The sequence below is a fragment of the Apis florea genome, unplaced genomic scaffold (assembly GCF_048593485.1).
Source record: "Apis florea isolate Af1SG1 unplaced genomic scaffold, ASM4859348v1 contig_2272_pilon, whole genome shotgun sequence".
Taxonomy (NCBI): domain Eukaryota; kingdom Metazoa; phylum Arthropoda; class Insecta; order Hymenoptera; family Apidae; genus Apis; species Apis florea.
Genome location: NW_028256549.1, coordinates 4,574,123 through 4,598,828, shown reverse-complemented (window position 1 = coordinate 4,598,828; position 24,706 = coordinate 4,574,123). Strand labels below are relative to the sequence as shown.

The 24,706-nt window shown below is 40.1% G+C and overlaps 1 protein-coding gene and 1 long non-coding RNA gene across 4 annotated transcripts; one reads left to right on the top strand and one right to left on the bottom strand.

Annotated features, from left to right (window-relative positions):
• The first annotated feature begins 1,948 nt into the window (after positions 1–1,948).
• On the top strand, positions 1,949–4,445 carry LOC147658414 (uncharacterized). The gene is made up of 2 exons (XR_015295200.1): positions 1,949–3,560; positions 3,774–4,445. It is a non-coding gene; the product is annotated as an uncharacterized LOC147658414 (long non-coding RNA).
• On the bottom strand, positions 3,688–24,686 carry LOC100864528 (Dipeptidase B). Of its 3 annotated transcripts, XM_086917588.1 has the most exons (9): positions 24,398–24,659; positions 21,869–22,150; positions 18,076–18,184; positions 11,877–12,024; positions 8,490–8,842; positions 7,869–8,147; positions 7,111–7,350; positions 5,892–6,335; positions 3,688–4,226 (listed from the first exon to the last, which is right to left on the bottom strand). In XM_086917588.1, exons 1-8 carry the CDS (start codon positions 24,412–24,414, stop codon positions 5,904–5,906), a joined length of 1,860 nt encoding a protein of 619 aa, XP_086773714.1. In that variant the 5' UTR covers positions 24,415–24,659; the 3' UTR covers positions 3,688–4,226; positions 5,892–5,903. The 3 variants fall into 3 exon arrangements, with proteins under 3 accessions (XP_086773714.1, XP_086773713.1, XP_086773715.1); XM_086917587.1 differs by lacking the exon at positions 3,688–4,226 and having other exon boundaries at positions 5,857–6,335; positions 24,398–24,686; XM_086917589.1 differs by lacking the exon at positions 3,688–4,226 and having other exon boundaries at positions 5,857–6,335; positions 24,131–24,630.
• Between the last annotated feature and the right edge of the window lie 20 nt (positions 24,687–24,706).

The window sequence follows — 24,706 nt, the reverse complement described above, 5'->3', positions numbered from 1 at the left end:
TGGGGCATGTGAACCTGTGAACGATGGTAGACCGGAGGGAAGGGAAGAAATATATATATGTATATTCGAATTCGTTACGTGTACTTTGAAAAGTAATAGTATATTTGCTCCGTGGAACAGGGTGGGAAGAGGATCTCTCTTCTGGCGCACACAGGCAACAATGGGGGCCGGGTTTATTCATCACCTTGATGCGTACGATATCCCCCCAATTCACTTTTGCCGCGAACAACCTCAACCGTGACAATTTATTACGAGGAAACTCGGAATAAACCCTGCAACGAACGAGGAATATTAACCCATTGAAAAATATTCCGCCGTTCTACACGGCCGTCTACACTCCCATCCCGTGAGCGTCAGACACCGTAGGTAATTTGAAACGAAGTGCGAAGAGTTCGTTGAATTTAATTCGCGATAACTTTACCTCGCCGATCTTATTTTCGACTGTACACCACTCTTTGACACTCGTCGCAAAGCGTCACGTTACTCTTCGTCGTGCTTTATTTTACATACTTGATGAATTCAAATCGATAAAATGATAAATACGAATCACATTTTTGTACGTAAAATTAATATTATTTGTTTTTCCCCGAAAAAAGAATTTTTCAAGGGGCAAGCTGATTCTTATCGATCGTTCGAGTCGGCCATAAAAATAAAAAAAAGAAAAAGAAAAAAAAAAACACCTATAAAACGGTGAATCCATTCGGTTTCACGATACTACTACTATTACTACTACTACTACTACTACTACTACTACTACTACTACTATTATTCCTCGTTCGCGGGACAGCGGCGATGAATAGGCGATAATTGAAACGGTCGATGTTGCAAGAAGTGGCCGGCCATCGCATCAGGGTCAGCGACGAGGAAGCGGACGAAAAGAGAAGAAAAGGAAAGAGAAGGGAAGGGAAGAGAACGATTCTCCCGGTTGCATAATCCCGATTTCAATCCCCTCGGCCGTCGTTCTTGTCTCGGGGTCAGCGTGCTTCGAAGAAAATCACTTTCCTTCCCATAGAAGCTACGTGTATATAATATACGCGAGCGTGCATACGTGCACGTAAAATACACACGCGCACGCGCACAGACGGACATGCGCGTAACCACTTGGCTAGCGAGCGAGCGAGCGGCGAAGCGCGTGCACCGATTCTTCCTTCCTCCTCTTCTGCCGCTCTTCCTGGTTTCTCAGCTCGTTACGAGGCAACCGACAAATTATCGGTGCTCCCTTGCACGAGCCGGTTCAACGTCGAACGAGCGCGGCCGCACGCCGCGGCAAGGATGAGGAAGGACGGAGAGAGGAACGACACGAGCACGAAATCTCGGATGCGCTAGTAAACGCAGGCCTCCGCGTACTTTCACTTCCTTTCCTTTCCTCGAGCCTCTCTCTCTCCCCATCTTTCTCCCCCTTGCTCGGTTCACCTCTCGCTCCCTCTCGGACATAGAACTACTTTTCCTTTCAAACCCTTGGGCCGAGGGTATTACCATCACGCTATTATCCACCACTTGCGATCACGATACATCATATTTGGTACGTGCACGCAAATCGTGCCACGTTTCATCGATTTCGATCTTTCGTCACGTGGCCCCTTCCTCCCTGCCTGTCATTCGGCGCATCTTGGTTGGCGAACGCGTGGGATAAATAGTCTCGCGTCCACCCGTGGCTATTGCCGTTCGATCACTGAACGAGGACTCGCGCCACGCGGAGGAGGGAGCGGGACGAGGAAGGTGGAGGAAGAATGAAAGAGGGAAACGTGGCGTGACCTTTCCGCGTGGCGAGAGGAGAGGAGAGGAGAGGAGAGGAGAGGAGTCTGGAGGCGCAGTCTGCGTGGAGCGTGGTGGCCAGGCGAGGGAGCAAGGGTGAGAATGGCTCGAGGAATGGCTGTGGAAAATATTACTGTGGCGGAGGGGCAAGAGGGGGGGGGAGGAGGGAGGCGAGGAGGTACGATGTTTTCTCTCGATGGTGGTAGCAGCGGAGGGGGCGAAAGGGAGGCACGAGGTAGCGGCGGAGTTGTTCGTGTGCAGGGAGCAAGGAGAATGCCGAAGAGAGGAGGCGGACCAGGATGTTTCGCGCGTGTCGCTTTCGCGTGATATACGAAGGAGACGAAGAGGACGTTGACGTTAGACCCATAATAACACAACGACAACATAAACCACCGATTCTTTGACTTGACAACTTTCGCTTCGATTGGACAGGTACATAAGCCGAAGGCGAAAAGGAAGAATAAGGAAGGAGGGGAATGGAAGATTGAGGATAGAAGGTGACGAGGAGACGGGAAGAGACGGCAGTCGTCAAGTAACGGCAGAGTTTAAAAAATAGAAAAAAAGAAGAAAGGTGGGCCGGAATGTTTAATGTGCGATCGACGAAGAAAACATTATAGACGAGGAAAAGAATCATCGATAAATAAAATCGGGATAAATGAAAAGACGCGAAGTAGCAACGGAGTAGATCTAGGAAAGGATGTTGAAAAAGAAAAAAAAAAAAAAAAAAGAAATGAAAGAATGTTGATATTAGCAACAATATCGATAACGACGATCATCGATTAATAAGCGAAGTAAGACGAAAAGGTGGAAGAAGAAGAAGAAGAGAAAGAGGAGATGAAAAGAAGGTGTGGACGTGTCGAAGAGAAGGAGACAAGAAGAAACGTGGAAACAAGAAAGCGAGGAGGGCCCCGATGATAGAGACAACTCTCCACCGCGGTGGAACGAGCGCGAAGGAGCATGCAGAGGAAGAGACTGCGAAGGAAGGCTGCAGAAGGCGGGTTGGCGAGTAGTGGAGCGGGCCGGTGGGGCGGAGAGGGGAAGAGGAGGTGAGTCGAGATGATGCAGTTGTGCGTTTGCAAGGAAGGCGGAAGGAGGAACCGCGGAGGGAACCGGTCCCGGTCACTGGGCCACCAGCCGGCCGTCGAACCCGCCACACTGCCCCCTACCACCCCCTACCCCACCTTTTCCTCGCCATCTTTCTGTCCCTCGCTCTTCCTCGCGTCTCGCTCGCGGCCTGTCTCTGTCTCGCTTCCTTCGGTCTCCCTGCGCACGAATCCCTCTGCCGCCTCCTCCTCCCACTCCTCCTCTCCCTCCTCCGCTCCCTTAGGAAAGCGTGCCTCCATCGCGAAACCTTTCTCAATTCGTCGACGAAAATGACGAAGCACAAAATTGACCACGAGGATGAAAATGAAGAAACGAAGACAAAGAGGAGAACAAAGATGAAAGATGGTACGACAAAGAAGATGATTACTCTTAGATACCTTCTTCTTTTTCTTCTTCTTCTTCGAGTTCTTCAAACAATGTCAACCGGCGTGCGCGGCATTGTGTACGCCGATAATGCCACCGGTGGCCACCATGTTTACCGGCCCGAGGCTATATGCTAGAGGAGACGTGTTCCCGCCGTGACCGACGTTTTCGCGTGTCTCCTCGTCCCCTCCGAAGATCGCACGCTTTTAACGGTGAGAATGAACACGGATGCCTGCTCGATCCTGTCCCGGATGAACTTGCTGTTTAAATAGGCGAAGAGTGGAACGCGGGAGCTCGACACGCTGTCAACGATGATAGGTCTTGTAACCAATATAATGGTAAATTTAAAACAGTAATTTTCGTTGGGAATAATCTCTTTTGGGAATAATTTTCCTTTCGAATTCGGGATTTGAAATATATTTTTAAAAATCGTAACTTGCTTGAATTGATCGAGCTTCAGCGAATCTCCATAATCTTGAAAACTTCGAATCGTTTCTTTTTTTATTCATGTACACGATTCGAATCGATAAGGATAATCTCTGTTGATTCAGGTGAAGAAGCGAAACGTCGATGGGCGCGCGCGTGTGCAAACACGGCCGATATATCGAAGCGGTGAAAAGGAACGGAGACACGGGCACGGTCGTTCGCGTGGAAGAATGGAGGAATTAGTTTTGGATCGGGCTTTCGATCGTGAGAGAGCTGGCGAGCAGGTAGCGCAAACGGAAGCTTAGTACTCGTACACGGTAATCTCGCCGAGATACGCCAAACATTTTCTCTTAATTAAGAAAGGACGTGGCCGTAATTAAGTTTCCCTTCCACGTTATTCTCCTGCTCGTTTCAAGCCGTGCCGCGCGTTACGCCGTCAAAACAGAGTGTTCAGTGGCATCGAACGATGACTTCTGCCTTCCATTAATCACTCTAATTCGTCAAAACTGCAATAATTCCCTTATATAATTATTACATGCTCGTATTTTTTCCTTTTCTATCGTTCTAGAAGATCGATTCTGAAACCAAAAACACGAAAGTTTGTATGCAAAAATGTCAGCTCGAGCATTATTTATGAACGATGTAAGTTTGCGTTGAATAAAGCGAGATAGAGAAAGCAAGATGGCCGTACAACGAAGATAGAGTTTTCTCATTCTATTTGTATCTCACTTTGTCTAATTTATCTAAACTTCAATTGCTTATAACTTATATAACTTAATAAATACGCATTGATCGATTCTTTTTTTTTAATTCGCAATCTGCATAAAATTATAGTTGATTTATGTTAATACTGTAATAAGTGACGCGACGCTAGCGCCACGTGACTATTAACTACTAATATATCAATATACTTCGCGTTTTAGTATAACATAAATAGAATTGTCTCATTTCGTGGAAGGTCGATTATTTCACTGAAAATAATATTATATCAAACTGTGGTTCACATTTAAAAAACAAATTCAATATATCATTTTTTTTTAATCAATCTCAGACATTATTCCAAGAAATGTTCAGGATTGGCATCGTATCTTCGAACTTCCTATCCGATAACGCCTAATTTAGCAATCAAGACGAACAATATCGCGATTCCGTTTGTCGACGCGGGGCATGTAGTCCTTGTCCATTTTATCAGGGCCGGCCGATAAACTTCCCGATAGGAGAGGTTCAACAATACCGGCGCGCGTTATCGCTGCCCCGCGCTAGCGTAACTCGCTTTGTCACGAGTCGGCAATCGACAGTCTAGAAAGTTCGATGATTCTTGTCTACTGTCGCGTCTGCCTGGATTGCATTCCGCAGATAGGATTTGCAACGGCCGACAAGAAAGATTGTTGGCATATGTCACGATTTTTCTCTGGAATTGTGCAGAATACACAATTTTCAATTTTTTCGATTGAAATTGCGAAAGAATTGATTATTTTTGAGAAAATCGTAATTAAGAGAAAGTTTCCTCTATTTTTGTTGTTGTTGTGGCTAAATAAAAGAGTACAGATAATTTGTTACGAGAAGAGAGTTACGTTATTGCATCGCTAGGTTCGATACATTATCTATGTAGGTATTGAAGATTTCTACAAGATCTCTGTCGATCAGTATATAACCTATATCTTCGATAGAAGGTATATTTTATTTCTTTACATAAATTAGAATATTTATCATAGAGGATAGATAAGATAAACTTGTTAAAAAGATACATTCTCATTGATTTTGAAGAATTTTCAAAAATACTGAATTACAACAATTATGAATAAAAAAATGAAATAATAAAAGAACAAAAAAAAAAAAAGAATCAATACTTAATATCATCTTTTCAGCTAAGTTTTAAAAAAAAATGTTAATAAATATAATAAAACGATATATAAATTTCAGAGAGCGTACTTTTTCGAGGTTGATATTTTAGTAAATGGTATTTTCATCTATTTGAATCTATATATCTTATACTGGCTGGTAATTTAGAATATGGATATTATCGATTGAAGGGAAAATACGATTGACACAATCAAGTTATCAACAATTGATAAATATTTCCAGATATCCCTTCCGTACCAATCACCAATAAAACACGTCACACTTTTCTTTTAAATCGTATGAAAGATTAAAAAAAAAACATCAATAAAAGAACAATTGAACCACGAATAAAAGAGAGCCCACATATAAATTTTGAAAACTTTATTACAAAATATCCTTACGAAATATCATCTTTAATTGCACACCCCTTTCGGCACGTTCGGTCTGCATACCGGTTGAACAAGGGTCACGGTTTCTCCCCCACACGGTGGACAAGGAGCACAAGGAGCAGGCGGGCAAACCGGAGGGCAATACGGGTCACAAGGTTGAGTACACGGAGGACAACAGGAACAATTAGGAGGTGCACATATCTTCACATCGCACGGAGTACAAGGTGGACAGGGCTGGCACGGTTGAAGGCATACAGGCTTGCAGTCCACTTCGCAAACGTACTGCATCTCGAACGGCAGATCGTTTCGGACAGTGAGACATTTGCCTTGGATTAGGTAGCAATAGGCCAATGCAAGAACCGGATTACCGCTGTAGGGTAGCTCGTGAGGTAGGCTCAGATGCGGGGCCATGTCGATGTTCGTGTATTTTAAAGGAGAGCAGCTACAGGCACCGTGCTGCAATCGATACGAAGGGGATGAGGAAGGGTGGTCGAACCGAGGACGGGCGGAGGGGAGTGTAGGCCGGGGGTAAATGAGTTTTTAAACGTCATTGTAATGGAAAAGCTTTTTAATCTCCCATTAATGCCTTCTCGCGATACTTATGCTAAACTATGATCGCCCATAAAAAATTCATCTTGCCATCTCCAGTAAAGGGAGAAGAGAGTGCTCCGCACTCTTTATTGTATAAAACTGATTCGCTGACGGATTTAAAAACGTACGAAATCTTAACTTAATGGTCTCACACGCACACATATATATAGCATTGGCTACGAAACAAACGAAATTGATTTTACGGAATGGAAGGTCAGGTTTGATCGTCCATGCGCGGGATCGGGATAAGACCGGTAATCTGGGGAAGAAGAATGATTGATTAGATACATCGATCGTTTATTCTCTTGAAAACTCTTGATTGAAGATCTGCTTCTCTGTTATATACGAAATACAAAATTAAAAAAAGAACACGATTGACTCAGGATCCCGACTCAGGAAACCTGAAAACGTAACTTCAAGTATAAATTTCCTCCTAGAAAGAGAAACTGTTTGGCCAATGCCAGAATTGGAGCACCTGTTGGAGGATCGGGAATATCGCCAGCGCTCGGGGCGATATCCAAGTGAGAATATTTCAAAGGTGTCCCCGATCGAGTTAAAGTTTACCACCAGCTCCTCCTTCATACTGGAGAAACGGGACAAATCGTCTACTTATTAACGCATAAACCGTATGTCACCGTACCTTGTCCAGGCCAGAGGCCATGATCAGGAAGGCGGACGGTCCTTGATGGCCCCTGTTCGTGATACTGGAACTATACTTATCCGAATTGAGAATATCGTCCCCTTCCGTTCGACCCTCGTGGAAAGTGAAATCTTCCCTTCGTATCCTGGATATCTCGAAGGGGTCGCCCATTGTCTCGCCCGAAGCTTGCAGCTTTTCCGCGTTGCTCACCAAACGCGCCACGGCGTTGTCCATGGCGATCTTGAGCGAGTTCGATTCGATTATTACACATTCAATTACGGATTTGAAACGACGCAAGGGGTTGATGATATATCCGCGATTAGAAATATTTATCGGAATTTATCCGATCCGATTGGAGAATAAACAATATAACTAGAACTCATGTAATAGGATTCCGCTAATTCCTCTCGTCCAGGCTATGACTCCTCGTTCACGAATAATACAAGTTCGGATAAGTAGGTTTAATCGGATTCTAACTAAAATTTCATTCGAAACTAACTCTGTTTCGATCTATCCTTCGAATTACAAAATTATTTGTACGCAATTATTCATTTGAATAACGCGAACTTTCAGCTAGCTAGCTAGTTAGATAGAAAGTGGAAGAAAGCTGGAAAACTAAAACTGCCTGTACTAATGTAATACTTGTATACCAAAAATACTTTAGATATAAAAGTAAATGGGGTGCCAATTTTGCAGGAAAACAATTCTCGAAACAAAAGATTCGTCATTTCGATGGAAGAAAGAAAGGAGTTACTTACCGAGTATCCTCGACCAGCGGTGAGTACCGCATGATACGTCAACGTTGCAACGGTGAAAATGTGCGGATTGACCGAGCACAGCGCCATTTCTTTGATATGGCAGAGGGCATCGGCCATGACCAAACGGCCTTCCGCATTCGTATTCCCAATACGTACCCTCGTGCCGGATTTTGCGGTGATCACTTCATCCGAGACGTACGAATTTTCACCCACGCTGTTCCTCACCACGCAAAGAGCCGCCACCGCCTTCACAGTCGGTGGTTGCAGCAAATTCACCACCTGCGGCAGAACCCAAAATTCGCAAAATTACAATGTTATCAAAAAATCCATATACACCATAGGATCTATAATCTTCCTTATCTTTCAATGCAAAAATGCAAATTAGATTGCAAGAAATATTTGGCAGAAAGAAGAATTTTCCCCTCCCATAATTCACAAAATTACAATGTCAATCAAAAATTGTCAAATCCATATACACATATAGGATCTTCCTTATCTCTCAATACAAAAATACAAATATCGTCCATTGGATTGCAAGAAATATTTGGCAGAAAGAAGAATTTCCCTCCCCCACCCCCCAAATTTTGCAACACAATAATAATAATAATTCGGAAGAGAGACCTGCATGAATCCAGCGCAGGCCGCCGCCCCGCATTTATCCCTCGACATCCCGAACATATTGCCATTGTTGTTGAGATCGACTCCACCCGTGTCGTAGGTGACACCCTTGCCCACAAACATCACCGTTTCGAGGATGCAGGCGGGATTGGGCGGCTCGTAGGTGAGGAAAATAATCCTTCCAGCGTGGCGCGGGATCATGGAGGCGGCACGGTTCACGCAAGCGAACAACGGATACTCCTGGAGGAGGGTCTCCTGGTCGGACACCACTTGCATAGTCACGTTCGAGCCGCAGAACAGCTCCGCCAGATACTCCTCGATCCTTGGTGGCGCCATTCTTTCGGGGTCCGCGCCGCCTGCGGGGAAATCACGTTGAAATTAGCGTAGGGAAACGAGATTTCGCCGGGGTAAAAGGGGTATTATCGGGGGTAATTCGAACCGGTGCCGGTTTTATGACCGGGGGATGGAGAAGATACAGGAATTACGTGGCTAAATTCGTATTTAAGCGTGTTTGAGAGCGTCTTTGATCATTATTTCGCGATAAATATTTCGAGGAGAGATTAAATGAAATCAATATGATTTTAATCGAACAGTATTTTTGAAGAACTTCAACTTTTTTTTCATACGTAATAAATCTCTATATCCCCGTTGATAATATCATCTTGATATCACTATCCTCGTACATATTTAAAATTTTCCAAACGCGGCGTTAATAAACGTTCGTTCCTATTAACATTTTCTCGTATTGTTGTCTCGCACGAACGAGGTAATCGTTCCTCCGATAATTTAGGTTAACTATGATTTTGCACGAGACGAGAAATAGAAAGGTCCTGACACTCGTGTGAACGTTGACTGAATTAATGCGATTCGGTGTTGACTTAATGGCGCAATTAAGAAGGGAAAGATCGAATTGTTGAGGGGATATAATTGAACAGAATTCTTAACTGCGGATCCTCCGTTATGGAATTTATACGTGATAAACGTGAATTGCAGTTGCCCGCTCACGATCCAGCAATAGAATTAACGATACGTCGGAAAATGCGAAAATCGGCTCGCTGTTCTTACGTACGTTGTACGTGGACATTCACAGTTCTTACGAGCATGCAAAATATATACGCAGGATATGAGTTCTTGCCACCTCCCCACCGAGTGGCACAGTTAAATTGTGCAATGACTACCGAGAATTGTCTCCTCGAGATTTATGCCGGCTCGCCATTTCTGCGCGTCTCTCTTGCCCTCAAAGCTTGTAACCGAGAGGATTTTCATCAAAGTGGAGTAGGGTATACAAAACAGAGATTGGGTGTACAGTGTGTGGAAGTAGAACAAAAAAAAAAAAAAAAAGAAAGAAAAAAGAAAAACGTACATTAGAATTTCTTCTAACGAATAAGTGTTCCTTTTTTCCAGTAAAATGCACAAAGAACGTTGAGTTAAATATAACGAAATCAATGGTCATTAGTTCGATAAGTTTTGTACGTAGGGCGTGTATATCCAACTTTAGAAGAAATTAACAAAAAAAACTGTATGCATAATATTATGGTGAGAGAATCAGTGAGAGATAAGAAAAATGATAAAACGAGGTGGTTAAATAGAGTTTAACGAGGCACAAAATTTCGGTTTAAATTCAAATCTATGGCATGCATAAATGAAATACTCCTCGTTCTTCTTGGTATATTTTAATACACGAAAAAAATTAACGTTTTACGAGAAAAATTAACCTTAATTTAAGGTATAATTCAGTCGTTAAAGATCATCAGAAAATATTACTTTATTTTTTCTTTTCGAACGATCCTTTCCTTTCGAATATATTTTCAGCGTATATATTATTTCAGCCAAAAGGATCGGCGTTTTTTTTATCACCTCTAATATTATTTTACGTGACAGAGAGGCGCGCGAGATACGTGAATGGAAGATTTCCGGGAGTTTTCGTATAAAATTTTCACGCGACACGTTTCTTCCATCGGTTTCCATCGTTTTTCCAACGGAGAAATTAATACGATGCACGTATCTTGAAACGAGTTCAAAGCGACGGATAAAATTGCAGGCAACTAGCAGGGAGGGAAGTTAAAAAAAAAAAAAAAAAAAATGGAATGATCCCACGATTAATAAGAATTAAGAAAGTTGCATATCGCGTGTCTTTTGTCCGATATTTAAAACGATTTAATTTTATAAAGGATAAATGTTATAATACGTGTGTGTCTTAAATATATACATCATTTCAAAGTGAAAGTTATTATTATGAAAATAATTCAATATGCACGATTTTGAATCTATTTGAATGAAAATGAATATTAAACTTCGTCAAAAAAGATTTGCTTGCACATTTTTAATAATTGCAAAGACAAAGAGGAATCTTAAGTTAGTCAATTTGACTTAGCTTTCAAACTTCTTAAATAAGAAGTTTCTTATGAAAAGAGTTGCATAAATATAAAGTTCAAGAAGAAACTTGTGAAATTTCTACACTTTCTAAATTAGGACATAATTGGATAATACAAAATTTAGCCAGTAATACGGGAGGATGGTAACTTTTAAGTGGCAAATTATGAAAGTGCCACGAAGTATAAAGCAAATTTTTAATTTACACTTGCCACGATTCTTCCCTTTTTTTTTTTTTTATTTGAAATATCGTCAAAATATAAATAACCAGAAATATAATATTAATTTTTAATTGTGCACGCGAGAGGCTTGGAATTTTTTAAACGTTCGTCGAGGAAATGCATGGACGACATGTCTCGACGTAATGTCGCGCGGAGACGTATATACACGCAACTTTTTCTCGCTTAATTAAACGCCCGAGATTCTTGCAGGGTACGTGCAAGTGGAACGGCCTGAAATTTACATTCTCTCGACCGCGAGGAACGCGAACAGGACGGTTAAATCGTCGCGTTCTCCGCCTAGAGAAGATATCGGGGTTGATGGACCCTTGCAAAATACTTCCTTCTATAATTCCTGCAATATTCATACACCAGACATTTCAACATTGTCCACGATAAATGCAATAAGCGAATATTCCATATTCACTCGAATCCGCAAAAAAAAAACTCCTCTTGTTATACAATTGAATCGTTCATAATTTATAAATTAAAATGTACTATACTTTCTTTCATAACATGAATTTTTGAACATGTTTGGAACATCTTGTTAGATTTTAGAATTCAATATAAAAGTTGATAGAAATATCCATTGAAACTAAATTGAATAACTATGATAATTTAGTTATAATGAGTAGTTAATTGTCGCATGGCGCTAGTATCGCGTTTCCACAAAAATGGCTTCCAAAGATTTCTTTCTGTTAAAAGACAGGGATACGCGAGGATTTACGGAAATGAAAGGAAAGGAAGTTGGCCATTTTTTAATCCGCTCGAAGACAAGGAAGATTTTGGATCGACTTACCGATATCTCTCGCGACGTATCTTCCACTCTCGAGCGCCGAAGCCAGCTTCACGATACCTTGAAGCTTCTTGCTGCAGATCGGACTCCAGACGCCCAGTTGACACGCCTTGTAGCAACGATCCGGACACGTCTCTCGCACCTCTAGCGGCTGTAACAGGAAGCAGCGGAGATGATTTGTGGTTAAACAATTTTTGATGCGATTAATAATTTATTTTAGTGGCAAATAGAAGAGAGATGAATTGAATTATTGGCAATGACAGGAGCAATTCGTACGATGATCGTGACAGAAAGTGAAAGATTCGAAAGATACAAATGTATATGAAAAAAATATGTTGTAAATATTGTTTTGTTAATTATATCGTGGAAAAAGTATATGCAATTAAATTGTGAAATTGTTGAGAATCGTTTATATTACGAAAACTTCGATTTTTTTTCTTTTTGCTAAAATTAATAATTTATGTCGATGGTGAATGGAAGGGAGGGGTTGATTGAATTATTGGCAGGTTTGTTGGAAAGGTCAGGGACTCGAACGGATCGATGGTCAATCTGGAACTTACGTCAGTCACTGTTCCATGTTATAATTTTGCAGTGGAATGAAGTGAAAAAATAGGTCGTGGACATATTTAATTGATTGACCAATAATTACCTCGTAAGACAATAACTTCGTGAACGATGAATTATCTATCAACCTGACAGAATTGCTTGGAATCACTTTTATGGAAAATTTCTATACAAATCTCATCTTTAATTATAACACACACAAACATACACACACACAAAAAAAACTATTTCATCATGCTATCAACCAATCAAAAAGAAACCAGGCAGAGACCTCCAAAGGAAGCCTGTGAAGAAAAATCGATAAAGAATTAAGCCCGGCAGAGGCAAGACCAATGTCCAAGGGTTGTAACGTTCTTCTGACGTGACTGAAACACGGTTTCCTCAAAAGATACTCATCGTGAATCATTAATAAGAAAAAAAAAAAGAAAGAAAGAAAGAAAAAAATAACCATCTCAATCCCACGATCAACGCACAAATTCTTTCTCGAATGAAAAGAAAGATAAGAAAGAAAGAAAGAAGAAGAAGAAAAAAAAAAAAGAAAATTGATCCTACGAGTCACGTGATACGGATCAAAGGGGTCAACGGTCGCGTTAAAGAAACGTGAGAAGGGAAAAGGAGGAGGAGGAGGGGTAAGGAGAAGAAATTCACAGAGGAAAACTCCAGTTTCCGGCGGAAACTTATACGGAATATTTCAAGAGGCGAGGAAGGGGATAGTTCTCCCGCGCCATTTCTAACGCAGCTCACCCCATCCCCCCGAAAGCTTTGTTCCACGTCACGAAAAAATATCAAAGCAGATAGATAATAATCCTCTTAGCGGATCGTTTCATTCGACGGACGGCCCCCCCTCTTCTCCTCTCTCTCTCTCCGCATTTTTCTTTTCTTTTCTCCTTTCCCCAACCACTCCTCCCCTATTTCTTTCTCTTTCTCCCTTTCCTCCCACCCATTCTCTCTTCTTTAAAAAAATCGCGACATTCAGCGATTTACCCTTAATCCTCCCTTCTCCTGCTTCTCTTTTTTTTCTTTCTTTCTTTCGGCGGGGGGAAGTTTCAGATTCAGAGGCAAGATGGGTTTCTCGTCTTCGTTATCCGAACGCCCCGGCATAGTTCCGCGTTAATGTATTCGCTGCTCGTATAGGAGCCGCGTGTCTGTCTATCCGATACCTATTATTTCCAAGTAGGTGAATAGTTTACGAGTATGTACGTGGCTGGCGATATACTGCGAGATCGAGGCAGCGTTATGTAACAGATTAGACCGCTAATACATCCCTCCTCTCCTCTTCATAACACACCGACGTAATTCGCGCGACTTGTTGTCCGAGGGTGAACGCGAGAGTCAGATTTAAAGTGTGTTCCATCTTGGACAGACTTTCTGTTAAGGAAATTATTGCCAACAGATTTAAAAGTCAAATTGTTTTGCGATATAAATTGCACATATTATGTATTTTTATTATTATTGTTATTGGATAGACGGGGAAAGTTAATTTGAAATCAATTTCGAAACTTCTGTCCTTATTTAATATTCGAATTAATATTCGCCTAGTGTGACACCACGATAATCTCGTAATCGAATCTCGCGATCGGCTACATTCCATCATTCTCGGAGGAAATTTCGTAGCGCGAGGAAAGTTTGGGAATATACCCCAATCAGAACTTTCTTCGTAGTTGCTCGAGACGATATCGGCGTAATAACGGCTGAAATTCCGAATGTTTAAAAGAGCCCGATAATTTCAATCGAAGCAACTGAAATTCCTGGAGCACCGAAAGCGACCGAGTAATATTCGAGGCGGGGTTAAAATACCTGAAGCTACTTCAATCTCGTCGTTGACCACTTTCTTCTTTCGACGAAAAAAACTTTGAAAATTCTTCGAAACATTGATAAAACAGAACTCGAAGGAAAGTTAAAAAAAAAAAAAAAAAAGAAAAAAAACTTTCTTTTTCCAAAAGTGAAGAAAAGAGGAGACAAAATTGAGGACAAAAAAAAGGAAACGAAAAGAAGTATCTCTTTCTAAGGAAATAAAAGAAAATAGAAACATGCCAGAGAAGAGGAAAACGATCATTCTTAGGAAAAAAAAAAAAAAAAAGAAAAAAATCATTATATCATTCCACAGAACTTAAATTAAGGAAGAGATAAAAGGAGGGATGGAAGAAACAGAAAAAAGAGGGAAAAAATTTACTACCAAACTCATGTTTCCAGTTTTATGTTTCCACAAAAAAGGACAAAGGGTAATCGAAAAGGGGAAGGAAAGTTTTCCACAAAAATCGAAAAAAGAAAGAAAAATAATTTCAAGAACGTAGCTATACCAAGAAAAACTCTCTTCTTCGAGAAAAATGAAGAAAGTAGAAGCATCCTAGAAAACAAAAAAAAAAAATTCCCTCTTCCCCCCCCCCCAAAAAAAAGAAAATAAAAAGACTCGTTACTACGAATGTAACCGAAATAAATGCTCCTCCAACAAAGTTGCAAAAATATCCAAGATAGAAGAGGACAGATCCTAGAAAACAACACTCCAAAAACAAAGAAGAAAACTTTCAAAAAAAAACCTCAAAAAAAAAAAAAAAGAAAAACAAAAAGGAGTATTAATCATTTCCTCGAGGGAAGGACGAGACTGTGAAGCATCTGAGGGCACGGAAGAAGAGGACGACGTGCAAGAAGCGGCGTCGGAATTCCTAGGGCGTCTTTAGGTATTTCGAAAATGATGCCCCGTATTCGCGAGGAAGGAGTTGGCTAAACGACGAGGGAGGAAGCGCAAAGAAGGGAAAGCGCGTCGATGGATCCAGACACCAGGCGAAGAGATCCTTCCTGGGCCTCGAGTATTCCGCTAATTAGGTCGGCCAGCCGGCCGCCTGGATTTAGGAACGCGAGGCATCCACTATTCTTGGCAAGACCACTCCTCTTCACTCCCCCCGCGCAACGTCTTACACTGTTCTCCATCGTGGGCGAAGAAGATACCCTCCCCCCTTCCCTCCTTCCCTCGCGTGTTCGCGGTCTGAAGCACGAGGCTGAAGACGAAGGGATGAAGATTCTGGGGATGGAGAACGAACCTGGAGTGTTTCCTGTAAACTCTGGAGGGGTGGATCATCGATAAGAGGCTGATCTTCTCGGGATCGGAGTTGGTTTCAATTCGTTAGGTTGGAATTTGGAAGTGATTGGGTTTTTAATATAAGATCAGAAGATAGTAACGCGACGAAGGAATAGAAATAGATTTTAAGTGGAGGATAAATTATTGATAGTTATTAGAAATATTTCGCGTATTAGAATCAAAGAGATGGAGAAAAGTTTTTTACTTTTTCATTCAAGGAGTCTCCAAAGTATTTAAAACGATGCAGAGATTATAAATGGATTCGAGATTTGATAACCTATGCTATTTCTTGGAAATGCAATCGGGTCGAAAGTTTGAGAGATAGATCAGTGAGATATGTGCGAGAGACAAGAATGAAGAATGGTAAAGGATCAAAAAATTACCCTTTCCTTTACGCGACGATATCTCAGGAACAGGGAGTGCTATCGAGATAAACGAAAAAGTATTTTAAAGCATAAGATTCGCTCGTTTTCCTAAAGTTAGTTAACACTAACTTTGGAGTTGTATCACGATTCAAATTCGTTCTAATTTTAATACTATTCACGTGTAATTTCGAAAGAAATAAAATCCGCGACACGTGATTTCCATATGACAACGAAAGCGACGCGTTAACCTAAATGTCACAACTATCAGCCTTTCCTGCTAATTAATCTTGTCTCCTGCGTGGCGTTATCGATAATTTCGCAGGCAAGATACCATGTAGATACGATTGACCAATGTCAAACAGGCCAATCCTACGGCACAACATGCCTCGTTTCCGATCGTAATTCCGATTGTCAGGTATATCATCGTTGGACAGGAACGAAGCCAGGAATCGATCCCGATTTCGGGAATCTGGGAAGATATCGGTGAACAATGGGGGGGGGACTCGTAAGATATACTTATCCATCATCCACAGCTAATGTTGCAACTGCGCGTGACAAATGTTGTTTAATAGCTCTGTTGACCGCGCGTTTCGCATCTGATACCTGTCACGCGCCGGTGTTTACTCGAAATGTCGACGAACCGAAATCATATACGATTTTATTCGCTCCGGTAACCGAATTTCCATGATTATCCATGGTGAAGATTAATAGGACAGCCTTATCGACATGCAGCCGATCTTCGTGCTGCCTAATCGCTTCTAAGATCGTTATGGTATTTGGTCCCGAGTACGGATCAATGTTTTTATTTTTTTCTAAATTTTAAAACACGTCATCCATCAGCCAACACTGCAACACTTCTTTGCTCAATCTTTTTCTGCAGTGGAAATAGTGGAGAAAGTGGTGGGATAAACGAAAAACCCTTCGACGATGACCATTGCTGTCGACAAATACTTATTTCTATTCGCACGCAGTGATGAATAAAAAGAGATCATCGACGGTATAAGGAATATCAGAGTGGAAGGGGTGCCGAAAGGGGTGATTATTAGGGGAAAGGGGCGACCTTGACCGGCCAATTGATTTTCCAGGGACCACGCGGCTCGGTGGTCGTAAATAAATCAGAGACGAAACTTTTCAGCGAAATTGCTTTCCAGCGAGTAATTAACGTCGACCATCGAGGGGATAACGAGGTAATCTGGAACGTTCACTTGGCCAGGATTCATCGTTTATCCAGAAGCTAACGAAGCAAGCGAGAGACGAGTCCTCGGCCGAAGACTGTCACCGCGCTGCGTCGCCCGCCGATTGTCGATCCGTACAATAACGCTCGAAACGACGTGCTCGGTTATGGATTAAGACGACGAGGGTTTCGAGGGCCCGAAATTCATCCATTCGATCATTTTGGCCGGCGAGTGGATCTAGGTCGGTTTGGCGAGCAAGCCAATCAGAGTTTGGCGAAACACAAGGTCTGAATTCCTTTCAAACACAGGCCACGGGCTTCCTATTCTCCGAACGTAGTCACCACGCCACCCAGAGCACTCCTCCCTGTTGTCTCTGTTTGATTGGTTTAAATGGCGCGGCAGCGACCACAATTCGACCGACTATCTGGGAAACGCTTTAACCACCCGTGTTGCCTACAATTGAGCGGCGCGCGTTTATCAGCGACGTTGACGTTACTAATCTTCGGCTGCTCCACTTTCTTCCGGGCAACTGTTCGATCTGTCGTGTCCCCAGTCAGTTTCCGCCGTTTCCTTTTTACTCCACTCCCTCTTTCACTCGATCCGCTTTAGTTTCCGTACGTCATCCGTACGCCCTTGCGCCAAGCAACAACGTTGGGATCGCAGGATTCGGATGTGTTCGATAATTATTTCGGGTCGAATACTTTTTAAGAGAGGTCTCCTCTTTTGAGAACTCGTTCATGTACCTTATTTACCATTTTTGGACGCGTATGTTGTAGAAATTTTATTTCAATGTGTCTTGAAAAATGAAGAATTGCAAGATGGATGGACTGTTTTTAGCGTTATCACGTTTATTCCGAATAATCTCGAGATCGGTAAAATATTATTTCTGTACTAGAAATGTATTTTCGATTTGTCTCGAAATAACTATTTTCAAATGGTTTCAACACGAGATCGCGGAACGATGATTTTTGACTTTTCGAGCGTTGACATTTCGCGATTCGAATGGATTAACGGGTACTCACCACATAGAAACCTTCGAGGGCTCCAAGAAGAGTGACCAGTTCGACGTTCTCGAAGCGGATATCCGGCAGGAGTGCGAACAGTGGACACCTGACGCCAGCTTTCAACGCTCTGTTCAAACAAGAATTTTCGGTTTAATAGATTCGATCTGTGGAACGGGAAGGGAGCGAAGAGGGGAAGCCGAATAAATCGGTGATCAAACCAGGTAGGTAAAATTAACCCGATTCAATCATCCCCGGATACGAAAAGGGAAATAATACATCAATGTCAATTTTGACCGCGAAATGAGAAAATTAGAATCGAACCTTAATATCCATTGCACCATTGTCGAGATCGATTCTACGAAATGAAATGGGAATAATGAAAATTCGTTCGGAGTCAACATTTTTTTTCCACGTTTCACAAAGCATTTTTTTATCGCATAATAAAAAAAAAAGAAAAAAAAAAAGGAAAAAAGACCAGTTTATTTCACGAGTGTGTAAAACCGTTTAAAATTTAGCGACTAAGCGTTAAATAATCGTTGTACGTTCATTTAAAGGTAACCGAGGATAGAATTTCAATAAAATTTTATTCATTGTTTCATTATAAAATGGCAAATTGTGCGTTACAATGAAATGTGCTTTATACACATACACATTTAAAATTCACATTTAAAAATATTATTGGCAATATTAATAGAACCATCGAAAAAGTTACATATGCCATAAAATTGAAATATAATTTAAATATAAATATAACAATTAAACCAACGAGATAATAATCAATCAAAGATTTTAATTGCGATAAATCCAATTAATTATGCTTTTCAAAAAGTAAAATGTATTTATAAAATGTAATTAAACACATGTTCAATTAAACATGATATAATTGTAACTAAGAATAACCTAATATTTATCATTCAATTAAAAATAAACCGCTGATACTAATCCATACATCTCTTTATAAGAATAAAAATCAATATTAATTTTGTCGAAAGAATTCGCCAAGCAAAAAAAGAAAAATCTAAAAAATTCAACCCAACTTTTATCAATTCCCATTAAAGAACTAAAACGGTAAAGAAAAATCTTCGAGCAACGAATCGAAGATATATCGACGAATAATAATCGTTCCTTACGATGAAAACTTGTCGAATTTCTAAAAATCGTAGGAGCCCAGTTTTCATCCAGAAATTAATCCTTCGCAACAATTTCTCGCTGAAAAAAGTTTATCATCCGGTTTCCGCATCAACGCTTTCAATTTAAAACGCGGAAGATCAAACGCTCCCCTTTAAGACACGGCATAACGTAACCAATATCTCATCTCCCCGCGAGCGTCGCCGCCTCTCGAACGCAATTTCCTTTCCCGAAAACGCCGCGCGTCGCGCGGCTTCAACCTTTGCGCCGCCAGCGTGGCGCGAAATCAAGGAATCGCGCGGACTAATATCGGGCGAAAAGTCGAAAGTCGCTCCTCCCTGTTCCTCCGCCCCTTATTTTCGTCGTCAGTGCGCGGTATTTCGGCTGTCAGTGCGCCACGTATGCGGGGAATCCCTTGCGACGATCCTGGGCCGCGGAATTTCATTTTTCAAGTGAAATTCGAGACAGCGGGGTCGTGCGGATCGCGAGGAATCTCGCTTTATCCCGCGCGTGCACTGGAAACCGACGATTCGCGCGAGAGAAGATGGTGAGAAACTGAGGATTCTTCGTCGCGAGGGAGGCGGTTGATTAATCGCCTCGAATCGGATGGAGAAGAAGGGAGGGACGGATAATGGATAGAATTAGATGTCCCAGTCTTCCAGGTTTCGAGGAGTCTCTGTGGAGACGCTTGATTACTTCGGTCTCTTTGCGCTGGCTACGATTCTTCTATCGTATTTTGCTTTGACGCGCGAATATTGCAATTCGAAACTCTCGGGAGTATCACTCCTCGAGAATATATCCTCTTCGGGTTATAATGTATCGATAGAGACTGTTCGATATCATTCGTCGAGCATTTCGCTTCTCGATGCAATGTTTATGTTTAATGAAGTTTAATGAAGTTGTCATGGAAAAATTAGGAAATATGAATATAAAAGAATAAAAATAAAAATAAATATCCATATCTGTTCAAACGATATCGTTTACTGGTTGTTTATTGTAAAAGAAATCTATCAAAAGGTTCGTCGAACCTCGAACGTTTATTCCGCGCATTAAGCGGTAAAAAGCGCGCGACAGTAAAAGGCGGATCGAGGGGTGGTTACCTTGGGGCGGCCCTCGATCATGAATATTTACCCTCGTCTCACAGCTTCGCTTCATTCCGTATTTATTAAGCGAGAGACACCTCGCGAATCAAACGTGTCGTTGTCATAAATAGACAGGGTCGATCCTTCCGTTAAAAACTGATAGATCCGATGAATCATTCAGCCGATCATGCACACGGACAACCCTTCTTCTTTCTCGGGGGTCTACCTATTCCGTGTATGTTCTTATAAATATTCAAGAGACCCATTTATCTTTCCTCTTGGAGGACATCCATCATACGAAACGGGGAGGGGGGAAAAAACGTTCCAATAGGGAGATAGGAGGTGAACCGAGCCGTGTTCTCGTTCACTTACGCGAGAATTTAACGAGGTAAAGACCTCGCCGTTTATCGCAGAATTTTCAGATATCTTTGCGAGATTTATCGAGCATTATTCGTCACAGTCATCGATAATCGTCGATCGATTGAAAAACAATACGGGCAATGAAGTTTGTATTATTGATTACAAAATCAATTACAAGATAATACGCGTAATAATTGTATTTGAAATTGAAAATCAAAGTCCCTTGAAAATAATGATTATGATGAAATATCGAGGATCAAGGTTACATTTAAAGATTGTAATATAGAAAGTAAAAGATTTTGATAATTTTATCATCGCATTGTGGCCGAGACACTTGAGACAGAGATCGATATTGGATCGATTTCGGGATTTAACGACAAGAATAATGAAACTTTTAAAAAAGTCGAATGATTAAAATTTGGAAGTTTGAAATTCGCTTGGATGTGTCGTCGAACTACTATTTAATCTGATCTGAAAATTTGCGGACGACGATTTGTTTCAATTCGACTAATTTTTCATTTTCTTCGATGATATATCTTTTTTTTTTTTTTTTTGTCACAAAAAACATTTGGATATACTCGTATTCAAAGAGAAGACGAAATTAACCTCGTTATCCAACGCGAAATCTTTGTTATTCAACAAAATTAATCCGTCGAATGTACTTTAATATCTTTAATTATTATTACAGTGCAATTAATATATAATTACGTGGCGATCGGATTTAGATAATCCGCCTGTTCTTGTCTACGTTCTCGGAAAATAAATGATAAATATATACCACGAACTCTCTCATTATTTCTACGATTAATCTTATTTTCAAAAAAAATCAAACATGACGAATTTATGCTTATATAATTCCGTTGAATAACAATAATTTTAAAAAATTATTTTTGACAATTTTTAAATATTTTAGAAAACATTTCCTATTACTTGCATGATTAAAAAACAAATACATTTAATATAACATTAAATTAAAATTAAATAAAAGTGATTGTATTTTTTTCAATCTCTTAGTTCACTAAATCTATTTCACGAATTTCATAAAAAATTACGTTAAAATTTTCTAAAACACGAATATATTATAATTACAATTGTCGATATTTGTTAACATTAATTCTTAATCAATAATAAAGTTAATACAAGATTAAATATATAATTGCAATTGGAAAAGTAATTTCAAAATTTCAAGAGTTAGTATGTATAATGAGACAGAGAGAGAAATAATATTAATTGAATGGTACCTCTTTACGCCCTTAGTGGCCGCCTCGGCGAAGCTCCGCACGTCGTGGTAATCCATGTTGAGCGGGCCGGTCGGACTGTAAATGAGCCTTTTCGCGGGTAAATTGATGGGCAAAACCGCACCGATTACGCCCAGGGCGGAATCGATCTGGGCAGCGCTGAACAGAACCGTTTTGAAAGGCTCGGGCTCGTCGTACCCCGGCGCACATCCTGACACCAGGATTATGCCATCGTAGTCGCAGCTGCAGATGTTGGGCTCGATTTTCAGTTGACATGGCATCCATCTGAAACGAAATCATCATCATCACTTGTTAATCCATTGCCATTGATTGCCCTAGCTCATCCTGATTCATCGATAATTATTCGCCAACGATTACAGTCAGTGCGGAACGTGTATCGCTATCATCCGATCGTTAATCGATTATCCAACAACATTTCGATTGGTTGCTATTACATTAAGATGATATTATCGATACGAATATAAGGAAGATTTAGGTTGGAGAAAAGAAAGAAAAGTTTAAGAAAATCTTTGACAGTTTAGTCGTAATATGAGGCCAAGGTGGCAAGTATCCAGAGCGTTAGATTTAAGAATAGAGATTTATCTAGGATCTTGGATAATCTGAAATGAAATGGATGTGAGAAAGAATGGCGTAGCTTTTCTCTTGGAATTGGTAATTTTTTGGAACACGATTCTCTTGGTTACAAGTCGTTTACAATAATAGGATTTGTTATGATACAAAAATTAACCAATCTTTGATATAAACTAATTATTTTAATGAAGACATCTTATCGAAGAAAACATTTCGTTTCGTTATTTTTGATAAATTATATATAGCAAAGGAAACATCTCTCGAAATGATTGCACTAGGAATTCGATATAAAAACGAGGGTTCCAGAAAGCCAAAGGCAATTCGATACGAATCTCTGAGATCTCACGTGGCTTCGAAATCACTGCGGTTCCGCCCACGAATCCGTGATTTATCGTGAACAACCTCCACTAACTTTCCAGAACCTTTCCGTATTCTGATAAATTTGCCTTGTTTCTCATCGTTTTCCTTCTTCTTCTTCTTATACAAAATCTCAATTTTCTCAAAAACGTTAAACACTCTCACCTTGAGTGTTTTTTAACGAAAAGTTGAATGAGTTTAAAAACTCTGCTTTCAAACTGGTATTACCGTCGAAGGAAATTTCACGAAGAGAGGGTTTTCACCGAGGAATACTCGAATCCTTGCATGGTGCAGTTACACACGTAGAAGAAGAAAGTTTCTGTTGGCTTATTTTCGCGGATTCACGACCATAGGGGCATCTTTTCGCGAGTTGGAAAAGTTCACCCTCCCCTTCTCCCCTGGGGGCGGACATGTTAAATTGCGATACAACTTGTAATTTTTTGGTTCTTTATTTTCGTTATCAATCACCAGACACGCCTCTTGAATTCTATCATGTGCAAATATGCAAAAAATTTGATTGATATATTTGATCTGGGTTGAATTTCAAATATTGTTATCTGAGTGTCAATGTGAAAATTTTTGCTTTCTTATTGTAAAACTCGAAATTATTTTTCAGAGATTCAAATTGATATGACCACTTTATTTTTCACATAATATTTACTTAGTACATTTTTGATTTCTAATTATTTTGCAATATTGATTAAAAAGTGCACATTTATAAAGAAATATATGGGAAATAGTTTTTGATGGATATAAACTTTTCAAAAAACAGATATATTAATTAGAATGGAAAGTTGGAATATTTAATAAGAGACTAAATATATCTAATATACTATATATTAAATATATATTAAATATTTTGGTAAATAATCAAAAAACCAAGAAGAATGCAAAAGCAGATAATGATTACTTTGCTATCCTTATAATATAGTATAATATTGCTATCCTTATAATAAAGTACATTATTATAGTGACATACAGTATGACTACTTTTAAAAGAAGCAAAATAATATGAATCTATTAGTATTCATGAATGAATTCAATTTAATACTAGAACTATCAAGTTTACGAAGTCAACCGGTTTCAAATCTTTTGTTTTTTCAATTATATAAAATGCATAAATATTTTTGACAAAATTAACATATTAACATTAATTCTTATTCAGAGAGAATATATAATCACATATATCCAATTATTTTCATAATAGTTCTTTAACTTTTGTCAATATATAATCAATATATAATACAGATATTTAAATATATACTTATAATTGATAAATCTAATGTTAATATGTATAATAGAAGAATATTTACTTACATTACTTTATCTAATTAAGTCAATCCAAATTTCTTTCAGAAAAATATATATTCTTCACAAGAAATATTCAACAAACACTAAAAGATATCAAACAAATTTAAAGCAACGTTCCTCTTCATAAAATCAACTAAACATGGCGGTTTCTCGAGATGAGCCGAGCTACCCGAATTTACACGAAGTCAGTCGCGCCAACGATTCCACAAGGAAACATGAACCTTTATACACAATTACACAATACATCGTTTCATCGCTTCGCGCGAATTTTACCTCGATTCTACCGCCATGATATACACTGTAGCTGCGACGTATCCTTTCTACAAATTATCCTCTTCTCAAAATTAATAATGATTTTTCTATTGGTCATTGGATCACCTCGAAGGGATTGGATTGAAACTGTGCGTGAATCACGATTAAAAAATCGTGGAGAAGGTGGAGAAAATTGTGACGTTCCTAGACACGTCTCTCGACACGACGCGAGACACCGAAAGGACCGAAATACTGAAGAAGGAAGAACAACGATCGATCGACTATCGCTCTTCGCTGCCTACTTCACACTGGATATCGATTCTCGTTCAT

Excerpts from the sequence above, each read along its gene's own strand:
- LOC100864528 (XM_086917587.1), bottom strand. Across the intron at positions 8,148-8,489 it reads CCTGCGCTGGATTCATGCAG|GTGGTGAATTTGCTGCAACC; the intron begins GTCTCTCTTCCG and ends GTTCTGCCGCAG. Across the intron at positions 6,336-7,110 it reads TGGCCTCTGGCCTGGACAAG|CACGGTGCCTGTAGCTGCTC; the intron begins GTACGGTGACAT and ends TATCGATTGCAG.